This window comes from Macrobrachium rosenbergii, chromosome 27 (genome assembly GCF_040412425.1).
Source record: "Macrobrachium rosenbergii isolate ZJJX-2024 chromosome 27, ASM4041242v1, whole genome shotgun sequence".
In the NCBI taxonomy this organism is placed as follows: domain Eukaryota; kingdom Metazoa; phylum Arthropoda; class Malacostraca; order Decapoda; family Palaemonidae; genus Macrobrachium; species Macrobrachium rosenbergii.
In genome coordinates, this window is record NC_089767.1 from 37,639,782 (window position 1) to 37,652,015 (window position 12,234).

Genomic DNA, 12,234 nt, shown 5'->3' on the forward strand with positions numbered 1-12,234 from the left:
TACCTGTCTCAAGTTCTTCTTTCCCCTCTGCTGTTCTTCTTTCTCCTCTGCTGTTCCCCCAGTTTTTCCATTCTCCTCTAGACCATTCCTGTCCTACCTGTCCACTTCCCCAAGTTCTCCTTTCTCCTCTTCTGTAGTTTTTCCATTCTAGACCTACCTGTCTTACTTCCCCCAGTTTCTTCTTTCTCCTCTTCTGTAGTTTTTCCATTCTAGACCTACCTGTCTCACTTCCCCCAAGTTCTTTTTCTCCTCTTCTGTAGTTTTTCCATTCTAGACTTACCTGTCTCACTTCCCCCCGGATTCTTCCTTTCTCTCTCAGTTAGTCGGCTGAGCTTATCACATTCCGATGTTGCAAGATTATTTGCTCAGGTGATCTTATTTTCAGGAATGTGCAGCCAAGGAGAGCACTGACGTGCAAGATCAATGATCCAAGTAGTTTGCAAGTCTTAAATTTTGTGTAAGATACGATAAGCGTTCTGTAAGAGCGAACGTAGATTAAAATGTGAATTTATACGATGGTACTGCAACTAGAACTTTCAGACCTTCTGGGAAAAGCTGGAATGCATGTCGTCGTTGTAGACCTAACCTGAGGTCATAATTATATTCCCGTTTGCTTATTATGCAGATAATGACGTAAGGATAAGTGTAAGGTTGCTTAGATATGTTAAACTTTTGATGAATAGAACGAATTTTTGTGAAACTTATATATTAAGGACTGTGGTTCTATGGTAAACTCGCCTATTTCCAGAAGCATCAAAACCATTCCATGCCTATGTTGCAGCTAATTCCAAACATTCATCTATTCATTCTAAATAATTCTGACACGAGCCAATGGAAATAACACCTCCGGTAACAATCATTCCAAAGTTTATTTCACACAGAATATTAAGTTAGCTTAGAACAGTGGAATCTGAGTCAATATTTCTCTCGCCTACAAGGAAGAGACACTGTCGTCAGCGGTTCCCAAATGACTAGTTTAAGCACATCACCAGTGGTGATGTTATGCAACAGTTGACGATGGACCAAGATTACAACAATTCGATCTTCCCTATGAGTAAACGTCGGTATGCGAAAGTTGGGAATGTTGAACAGTTTTCAAGTATTCTTGTGTTGCATGGTTAATGTCGGTGCATGTTTCTGTAACGTAAAAAAAAAAAAGTTAGAAAAAGTTCCAAGGGTCCGTGTTTGGATTTAAAAGGGAGGAAGAAGAAGTCTGACTGAGGTCGTGAGTAGGCTCAGCTAGGAAGTCGTGCGGTAGCTCGGCCAGCAGCCCCTGGGAGGAGTGTGACAGAATGTCCTGAGATGCTTGTGACAGAATGTCACTGATGGGATGAATGAGCAGGTCCTGAGTGGACTGAGAGAGGAAGTCCTGAGAGGTAGAAGTATTCGAGGTGGTGCTCTGCAACACTCCCGCGTCACTGGTCAAAGACCGCTGCGCCTTACTCCGCTGCACCTTGTCCGCCAGCTTTTCCATCAGGGCTCGACGCTCTAAGGACACGAACGTCGTTTCCTTCGGAGGCGGAGACTCGACGGTTGTTGGCACAGACGACTTCGTAGCAGCGAGTGAACCTGCACTACTACTGCTGCCGCTGCTCTTGGTGGTCTCCCCGTTTGACAACGCTGCTGCAGAAGCTCTGGCAGCTAGCCGCCTCTTCTCCTTGCGACGCTCGTTTTCCCGCCTCGTCCTCTCCGGGTCGTTGAGCCTAGCTGCTGCCCTCCGCAACCGTCTCCGGCCGTTAGAAAAAAAGTTTTTGACGGTTATGTGGTGCAGGCCCAGTTCGGATGCGATGTGGAGTACCAGGCCTCTGGAGGGCTTCTCGGTTACGTTGAAGATGGAGTCCAAGGCCCTTCTCTGCAGTGGTCCTATCTTGCCCTTGCTAGCAGCTGAAAATGAAAATAAAAGTAAAAATCACTACGAAAATCTTCCTAGTAACCCATGAAAACATTACAGATTTAACAACTTAACAACACTGCTATTCTACTAAAAAAATATAAAATGTTCACACTAATTAAATCTTTTTTTTTTTTAAGTAAAGGTATTCGATTCTGTGGAAGACTGCGAATGTGCATGACTCACATGTGCACATGTGCGCCCACAAATTACAAAAATTTTGAAAATACAGTACATCCAGAATGACCTCGTCCTGGGTATAATGTCATGTCTGCCATTAAAGCCAAGGTTCCATATAAAACATGAGCTATTTCATTCATACAATCCCAATGAAGAAAAGAACAAACTAGAACAGTGGTTCTCAACCTGGGGGCTCGCCCCCTAGGGGGAGCGTCAGCAATTTCCAGGGGTGGGGGCGCGAGCCTCATTGAAAAATAAAAATTTCTCTAATTACATTCCTTATTCTCTTAACAAGAGTCGCTAAGAAGCAGTGTCAGGTATCGCACTAATTTATTCCCAAAAGAATAAAAACACCCCTTCTCTTCTCTTTTTTTTTTTTTTAATTTTCCTTTAAATCTGGTAGGGGGCGTGGAGGGAAAGACCAACTCTTAGAGGGGGCGTGGTAATAAAAAGGTAAGAACAACTGAACTAGAATATGACCCATCAGTTTCCAGTTTTCCATGTCTACAGAATATCAGTTCAGAAAAACAAAATTCTATCATTTCAAGACAAATTCAGAAAACAAATAGCTTGGAACAAAAGGAATCTAGAAAGGTTGTTTTTGAAAAGAAAATTAAGCTTGTAAGAAATTGTCCTGACAAGAAGCTAAGCTTGCGTTTCGCAAAAATACCTATAACCTTATTTTCATGAATATTAATGATAATAAGCATTGAAACATAGGTCTAAAACTTGCCTTCATCCCATGTTGTCTTGGTCTCCGTCGTTTCACTGGCAGGGAGGCTAGCATCGAACGTGTCGTACCAACTTCCCAAGTTGAAACCTGCCGTGGCAATGCTGTTGTCGTAGACGTCGGTGGAAAAGGCGTCGTAAGTCGACGTTTCTTCCTCAATTTTTATCTTGACGTCCGTCAGTTCCACGTTCCCGTCGTAGAGGCCGCTGCTGAAGTCGTTGGAAGATTCAAGAGCTTCGTTGAGAGGTTTGAGCTCTTCGTCGAAAACTTTCACCTCGTCGTCGTGCCCCCGAAGGCCCTCGCCTCTGGACGAGATGCTCGTGTCGTAGAGCGTCGCCGAGCCGAAGGTAGAGGGCACCGTTGTGGCAGTGGGCGTCAGGCATGGCGGAGGTGGCAGGCTGTCTTGAAGTTCCTGCGCCGGGGAGATGTCGTAGTAGGAGTCGGATCCCAGATTCGACTCGAAGTACTCGAACTCCTCCGTCTTGACGATGGCGTATTCGGAGAGGCCGTCCAGGGGCGACAGCGACATGCCGCTGTCGTCATCGTTGCTAGACGCACCAGAAGCATTTAGAAGTTCGAGCTGAGTCAGCATGTTTGATCAGTGCATAACACTGCAGAAAAAAAACCCTTATTCTCCTTTATAAATATTTCCAAATTACTAAGAGCTGAAGGTGTCTCTACCTAGAATATCAAAGCACCTGTAAGAATTATCACTCACTAACAGAAAAGTAGCACCGCTTTAGCACATGTTGAAATGAGTTCAAGATAAATACCACAGTATGAGTTTACTCTTCTTGGTGTCCTCGACACGTGCCAACAGCAGTGCCGTAGAGAAAACCCGTCTGTGCACTTCCCAAAATAAAAAGGAGTTCGAATGATGCTTCATCATATAACCTGTTTTTATTTTTCTGTCAGTTCACTTTGGTAAGAACTTGACACATTTGCCTCGTTCGGCCTTTTCAGTACCAGTTATGTTTCAGCACGATCCCAGGTAGCAAATCCCGTTTTCTGTTGCAGTTCGCATTTTCTGTAAAAACAATAAAAAAAACTCGTTAGTTATTTTGTCATAAAGGTTACCAGAATGCTATACAGTCATCATACAATTATTGCATCCTTATAAGAAGTACATACTTCTTGTTTCTTTTCACCAAAAAATAAAGAAATGTGCTGTAGTTGCAATACGTGCAATTTTACGTGATTTTGATCTAAGAGAAGATTTAATTACCACCAACAACTCTGTACACATCTGTAACCAGAAACTTGATTTGGAGAGAGAGAGAATAATGGCTATAATTACATGAATCGTTTTACAATGAGTGAAAATAAAGATAAATTTATATTTGTTTGTTGCCCATTTTTAAGTACAATATACACTATAACTACCAACAACCCAAAGCATCAATACCCTGTATGGTGGCAAAATCACGTTGCTTTGAAACTAAAAAGCGAGAAAAGATAGAGAATACCATAAGAATAATTTCACCAATCCAGTTACCGCACGACGATTGCTCTAGGCTAATTGTGGATAATTATAATTTGGCCAACTATAAAAAAATTAAGTAGTCCGGCATACAGGGAGAGAGAGTTGGGCGTCGGAGTTGGGAGAGATAAGTGAAAAAACTGAGAGAGAGAGAGAGAGAGAAAGTTAATGGGCAAAGGTAACGTTATTTCATTTTTGAGATTTATTTGTTATTTAAACTACATTTAAGCATATATTCTGTACATGCATTTCAAGAGAATGTTTTCAGGCTTGTGAGTGCCCTTTGAACCGATATAAAGAGATTATCATTGTGCGAAGAAGGAAATTGGATAATAATATAATGTAGGTCTAAAGGCTAAGAAGAAAGTCAATAGATGAAGTAGGAAAATAAAGTACATGCAATGTACTAGATACTCGTATGAATGGCGCAGTACTTGTAAAAGAGACGAAATAACGCTGATAAGACTCTAGTACTGATGCATGATTCAGATGTGAGTTTTTACGCATGTTTTCAACCCTATGCCTAATCCATCACTCCGCCGTTAAAAGACGCATGCGTCAAAGTCTAGTTTTACTCTGGAGCCACTGTCTTTTAGGGAAGATATCCTTATAAATCATTAGTAAAAACAAGAAGCAAAAATTCTGCTGAACGAAATCAGCAAACATTCACATCTACCCGGGCTTTAACTCCAAACCGTAGGCCATAAGTCTCTCCCAACCTCGACACACTAATTGAACCAATAAAGAGCTTTTCCTCTGATCGGCCAAGGGCCCTCGGCCCACGTTTGGTATTTTGATGATCTGACGAGGAAATAATGCTGATTTTTCTGAGAGCCAAGTACGACGTTGCAACAAGTACCAGGTGAGAAGATATATTTTAGTGTAGGCGCATTTCTCTACGTGTTTTTTTTTATTCAAAGAAACGAATGTAATGAATGGATGTTGAAGCTCGTATACTTTTCTGATGCGCAATTCGAGATGCAATATGAACAAAGCGTAATGAAATAAGACAGACGTAATACGAAATAAGGATAAGCTCACAAAAATCTTCACACTTCTTCTTACTCTAAAAGTTCTAGTACTAACTCTTAGGTACTGTATACACAGATGAGAACAGAATTATCTACTTTCTAGAACACAAGTTAAATGAAACCTTGTCTCACGCGTCTACCAAGAGAACATTTGTTCCCAACAAGAATACACAAGAAGGGACGCACTAATGTCTGTCTGTCTGTCTGTCTGTACGGCATGATTGAAAGACCATATTTCTGACAGGGAAATGGTATGCTCTGGCAACCGTCCAGGTGAGCGGGGTGCCACAGCTCGTCCGTGAAAACACCTACGAATACTTTTTTCTTTCTTTCTTTCTTTGCAAGTGAGCAACGAGAGGGGGTAACTCGGCCCCTTAAAAGAAGGAAGATTATATGAATCATACCTTTTACCGGAAATATCAAGTTTATAAACTTAAAGGCATTTGGGGGGCAAATTCGCATTTTTCAAAGATCTATAGACCTATGCCTACTAAATTATTAAAACTATTCCATTACAGTACAGGTTAGAGAAGGAAGGTTGTGTGAGTCATCCCTCTTTCCCACATATATAAAACTTATAAACTTATTAAGATGTTTGCGCGGCAAAATCACATTTTTCGAAGATCTATAGACCTATGCTTATTTGCATTATCAAATTACACCATAGCAATGAGGGCTAAGCTGTTTAAAACCATCACTCTTATACCCAGTATTTATCGAGGAAATATATGCCTGTTGTGTAAAACACCACGCGTAGATATTTATTGACTTTTTTTGTGTTAAAACGATAGGTTTCCGGTTCTAAACTCCACTTTTACACTTTCCGTCGTCTACTCTCTCTCACCACAGACTACTATAAAATCATGAAAACTGAAGATATTTGGTCCATCAGAGCTTTTAAAACTGACATTTTGAAAAATAGATACGTTCACACTTACACAAAATAGAAATCTTAACTAGACAAAATTATATAACAACGTAAAGAAACTACTGCTCAAATTATCTCTAGCTCAATAAAGCGTTTTATCGCGTAGTAGAAGTCAAGGTTTATGTGCACGTTCGAAGGAATGAAGTGTATATATATATATATATATATATATATATATATATATATATATATATATATATATATATATATATATATATATATATGTGTGTGTGTGTGTGTGTGTGTGTGTGTGTGTGTGTGTGTGTTCAAATATAAAATTAACACAATTATGAATAAGTGTTCGTGCACAATCATAGATACACACACACACACACACGCACACACACACACACACAGAGAGAGAGAGAGAGAGAGAGAGAGAGAGAGAGAGAGAGAGTCCTAATTTTTGAATATTTCGACCTGGCTTCCATTGTTTTTATCAGCAAATCGTCGTCTTTCGCACGGCTTATATTCCGCTTCATTGAGCCTCAACTGAACTTTCACGTTTCCTATCTGCTCTCACGACCCGCAAGTCGTTTCGAAATCGTTCTCTCTCTCTCTCTCTCTCTCTCTCTCTCTCTCTCTCTCTCTCTCTCTCTCTCTCTCTCTCTCGTACTACAGAACGTCGTTCCAGATAAATCTTTAACAGGTATCAATTTAGACACGTTCCGTTACTGATGCTCTTACAGTATAGCATTTTAGCAATCTCTCTCTCTCTCTCTCTCTCTCTCTCTCTCTCTCTCTCTCTCTCTCTCTCTCTCTCTCTCACGAATCCACTTTCAGTGATTGTAGAGAGGGGGAAGAGAGGGAACTGGAACTGGGATATAAAATTTTGGCCAAAGGCCAAGTGCTGGTACCTATGAGGTCATTCAGCGCTGAAAGGGAAATTGAGAGTAAAGGAGGTTTTAGAGGTGTAACAGGAGGAAAACCTTTCGCAGTTTCAATATGAAACAATTGTCAGGAATGGGTGGAAAGGAAGATGGAAGAATATGAACGGAAGTACAGTAACGGGAATGAAAGGGGTGTAGCTATGGGCCTAAGGGACGCTGCAAAGAACCTCAAGTAATGCCTACAGTGCACCGCGTGAGGTGCACTGACGGCACTATCACCCTAAGGGATATGAGAGAGAGAGAGAGAGAGAGAGAGAGAGAGAGAGAGACTAATAACGAAGGAAAACTCGTAAAGGCGAGACTGAAAATATAAATATTTGAACACCGCGTGTGATACTCGTCTGAAACCGTAAGGCAGGATCAATGAAACGCGCCCTCCATTTTTTCACCATAAAGGTCCCCATTTACTCTATTTCAATTATGAATTAAGAAATCACAAGTCTTAAGTTACTTTTATAGTCTATATTTCACACAAGGGAGGAAGTGGTCTAGGTAGAATCCCTAGTGGTCTTTATAAGGTCATTATTACTATGATTACGGGACACAGGTACCATAGTCTATGTAAGTTTCCCAGAGATTTTGAACTTATGACCATTAAGACATCATTATGTTCGACATGTGTTTGAACAAGAACCTACAGTTCGAATCTTGTTTAGGGCAGAATTATTATCACATAGTTCATATGTGTGCCATTATATATATATATATATATATATATATATATATATATATATATATATATATATATATATATATATATATATAATAAATATAATTTTTTATTATTTAACTTTCTTTATCCGGGATTCGAAACGAGACGCTCTCGCTAGTATGTGTGTTTATGTAGTACGTGCGTGTGTGACAGCCCTTCGTAAACAATGGCTTACACCTCATGCCGTGAGCTCTGCGTATAGCGGAAGAGAGCTCACCCTCGAACTCGAGCCTTCGCCCCGTCCGAAAGTTCCTGCTCTCCCCTAACCGTCCGACCGGGCGTGTACATTCACCCTTCCCACGCCGCGGAAATCCGATAACCCCCGGACTTCAGGGGCCCGTAAATAATTACTTCGGCTGTAGCCAGGGAATGCACGAGTGAAGAGGAGGAGGAGGGAACCTCTCTCTCTTCTCTCTCTCTCTCTCTCTCTCTCTCTCTCTCTCTCTCTCTCTCTCTCTCGTGAACGAGTTCTGGGGAAGGGAGGGAGAGAATGGAGAAAGTGTACTACATCTGAATTGAAATAACTTTGCACGGGTCTGGAACAAAGAGAGAGCTAGAAGACCGGAAAATTTTTCATATAATATTTATGTACTGTATACACACACATATATATACAGCATATATGTGTGTGTGCGTGTGTGTGTACGACATAAAATAAGCAAGTGGCAAATCACTACCTCACATTATTGAACAAGTAAAAAAAAAAACAAGCTTCATAAATGCAACCTCAAATATTGTTTGGCAAATTGTATTGTTGCACATCGACAATTCCTTTTAAAAAATTTTAGAGAGGACAAATAAGTAAAGTTATATATATATATATATATATATATATATATATATATATATATATATATATATATATATATATATACAGTATATGTATATATATGAGAGAGAGAAAGAGATGTAAATCTCTGGCAAATGACGAAGCCATTTTAAACCTACTTTTTGCCTTTCCCAGACTACCGACCACACTTTTCTTTGCGTTACAGAATCATTCTTCATCAATACTACATGTCATGTCATACACTAAGACATTCCGATAATTCATTCTGAGGTATCTAAAGTATAAAGCTATCTGCATATTTAGTCTAAAACAATAAGTGCTGCTAATCGTTTTACGACCGTAAACACAATTCAAACCCTTTCTTTAGGCGTGTCTGTTATTGTAACGCTACACACTACACTTCTTCTTTCCCGCTTGTGCGTTTCCATCTGGTGTTCCCGGTGGACTTGTTGCACGGGCTCCCGTATCACATGAAGCATTGTTTGTATCTAATATCCCTAGCCCCAGGTCTTCCTTCACTTTCATTTATCCTTTTAAATAAATATTTGAGTGACTAAATAATAATAATAATAATAATAATAATAATAATAATAATAATAATAATAATGCGCCTAGGCCTATGTGATGTCCGAAAAACTGCATATCTCTGTTTAAATGGCTCAAGTCTTTATACAGCTTTGCGCGCGAAGAAAGTGAACGTGTATTATAATCTAGAATCTTTTAGAATGTCAGTTTTAAATTTGAAAAGTAGGAAAGTTCTCGTATATTCGTGACTGAAAAGATGGTACTAAACAAACTAAATGTTCCCAAATTCACGACAAAATAAAGACTGGCAACGTTCCCTTAAGAAAATCACAAAAATATGTATAATTTGTAAAAGTCAATCAAATTCAAGGAGTCGTATTTGGTCTTGCTTACTCATATTTGCTTAGGTCTATCGAAATGAAAACATGGGCACAATCAATGGTAACAAACAAAAGTAGGAAGGTATATATATACCTGTAATACATTCCAAGGCAACCTCCACGTCATAAGAAGTGTTACGTTATTATAAGTTGAACGATTTCAGGAGTGAATGACATCAAAAGGTCTGTTGCAATAATCTCTCTCTCTCTCTCTCTCTCTCTCTCTCTCTCTCTCTCTCTCTCTCTCTCTCTCTCATGTATATACATATGGTATCATTTCTAAGTATACAGTAGTGTAACTCCTAATATTCTTCTTATGGCTTACACGCAAATCGACAAAACCTTTTAGACGTAGTATAACATTACTTTCGTATGCAATTCAGTCTGTTTGATTTCCAATCCCGGTCCCTTTTTGTTCTCAGAAAATACAATTCAAGAAAAAAATTAAAACTTGTACAAATACGTAAAAAAGAGAGAGAGAGACAAAAAACCTGTCGGAATCCAGTGCGACAAAAACCACAAGGTCTGCCGTGGCATTAAATGCTAAAACTCCAAGGTGTGCGAGTTTGAACTTCTACCACTGTTTTTCCGAATTATTCATTAATGTCATGGCCACCTTTACAAAAAAAAAGTTCATTAACTAAATCTATGAAATGGAATACTGTTATCAATTGTTTTTATCTACACAGTTATTATTAGTGTTAACTGCTGAAATACTGGTATGGGTTATGTCTACATTTCAAAGGTCACCAGCTCACTTTACGAATGATTATGATTCACCTTACAATTAACTATCGTTTCTAAATATAAAACTTATCGATGTCGTCTACAAAATATGCAGATATTTAGGCTTTAAATACCACTGATGTAATGACACGGTCATTAACAAAAGCAAGAGAAAAATGGCTGTGATTAACTTGAAAGAACCTTTCCGCCGTGTTCTTCATACATAACACCACATGGCTCTCGATTCTAAAACGGGAACACACGTTCTTTCCTTTTTTCTTTCGCGTTCTCGTCTCCATTTCCTTACTTTCATTTCATTTTCTTTATCTGGGTCACATTAACCTATCCATTTCCATCCAACCCGTTCCAATTCGACAATGGGACTAGGCGCAATCCGTGAGAAAGATGAGCTATGAGCTATGAGGCCAATCCCACCACCAGCTTACACGAGGAAGTGAAACGACGCCCGGGTGAGGTTGGATGGTCCCGGAATGCTATGCAGGGAGATAACACCACTTTCGTTCATTCCAAGTCTCCTTGTGCTTCTGTTCGTCGGTATTCTCTTCTTACCTAGCAGGTTTTGTTGCTTTTTTTTCCTCTCTCTCCTCCGGTAGAACAAGAAGAGCGCTACAGGTAAGCCGTTGGTAAAGTGACCATATCATTGAAAAGAGAGACCAAAGACCGCGGGTAAGGATTAGTGTGGGTAGAGGAGTAAATACCTCTGAGAGGAGGTAAAATACTTGCGGAGAGTTCACTCTTTTTCACGAGAGAGAGAGAGAGAGAGAGAGAGAGAGAGAGAGAGAGAGAGAGAGAGAGAGAGAGAGAGAGAGAGAGCACAGTTGATACTCCACTTGAAGTCTATCGTTTTCTGCTCGTAGCTTTTCACACGCGAGTTTTTATTTACTTTTTAAGATATCCCAACGTAAGATGGTCACTAATTCCCCATAACAAGGGGCATTGACTTATAGCATTGAAATTATCACTGTTTCACAAAAACACCAACAACGAGAAAGTACTAATCACATCCCGTAGCCAGCTAGATTTTCCTTTTTAATTCAGACGTGCACTGAACTACACTTTAATTATCGTGGTTCAGCTATCGCATCACGGACCGCCTGAAAGGAATGTACACATGTAAGTGCACACACACACGCACACGCGCATCTGTTGTTCCATCGCCACTTCCGCAATTTCGGAATGGTGAATTTCCGCCCCCAATCCACTATAGGATGGGGAAAAGGTACATTCAATCACGTATCACTAGTTCAAATATAAGTTCACGGGAGGCAGAAGTCTCCACCATGATGTTTCGCGTGTGCGATTCACTTAAGAAAAACTATGGGTAGTTCTCCTTCATCTAACACAGCAAAAATCGCAGCACAACAGGTAAAACTTTACCTGAGATCTTCCGAGCGCTCGCTCGCTCGCTCACTGTAGTAGATCACTGCACGAGTTCTAAATTTCCCCCAATCCACTCGACTCACGGCAGGTATCCTTCACTGAATTCCTCAGACGAATTTGCCGTTTTCTTCCTTCACCACAAACACTGTGAAAGCAACGGCTACATACGCGAACACTTACCTAAAAAAAAAAAACACTTCGGAGAAGAGCGGGTTCCCCACAAGCACGGCGTTACGATACGAACGAAAAGTTTTAATGTAGGCTAGTGGAATACCCTCACACACCCTCTCCGGGTTGGGAGCAGCAGCCCCCCCGGCCTATATTTTGTCACAATCCCCCCTCTCGCTCACGATGGGCGACTTAGCTATTTTCCCGGATGGCCACTGGGTCTATGTCGTTCAAAAATATCTCCTGTTATCACGGGCGAATACTGAGTACCGCATGCTAATCATCCAGTAAGTTTTACGAGTACATTTCTCTCAAATACCGTTTATTAAAAACCTTATAAAATTCTGTACATGGCAACCATCCCGACAAACCCACCGGGAAGGACCCGCCCAGCAGACCTCT

The 12,234-nt window shown here is 40.3% G+C and overlaps 1 protein-coding gene across 3 annotated transcripts; it reads right to left on the reverse strand.

Annotated features, from left to right (window-relative positions):
- Positions 1–850: 850 nt before the first annotated feature.
- LOC136853656 (uncharacterized) lies at positions 851–12,234 on the reverse strand. Of its 3 annotated transcripts, none has more exons than XM_067129571.1 (3): positions 11,845–12,234; positions 2,805–3,828; positions 851–1,884 (listed from the first exon to the last, which is right to left on the reverse strand). In XM_067129571.1, the coding sequence occupies exons 2-3, from the start codon at positions 3,391–3,393 to the stop codon at positions 1,160–1,162; spliced, it is 1,314 nt and encodes a 437-aa protein (XP_066985672.1). In that variant the 5' UTR covers positions 3,394–3,828; positions 11,845–12,234; the 3' UTR covers positions 851–1,159. The 3 variants fall into 3 exon arrangements, with proteins under 3 accessions (XP_066985672.1, XP_066985671.1, XP_066985670.1); XM_067129570.1 differs by having other exon boundaries at positions 10,710–11,957; XM_067129569.1 differs by lacking the exon at positions 11,845–12,234 and adding an exon at positions 11,662–11,800.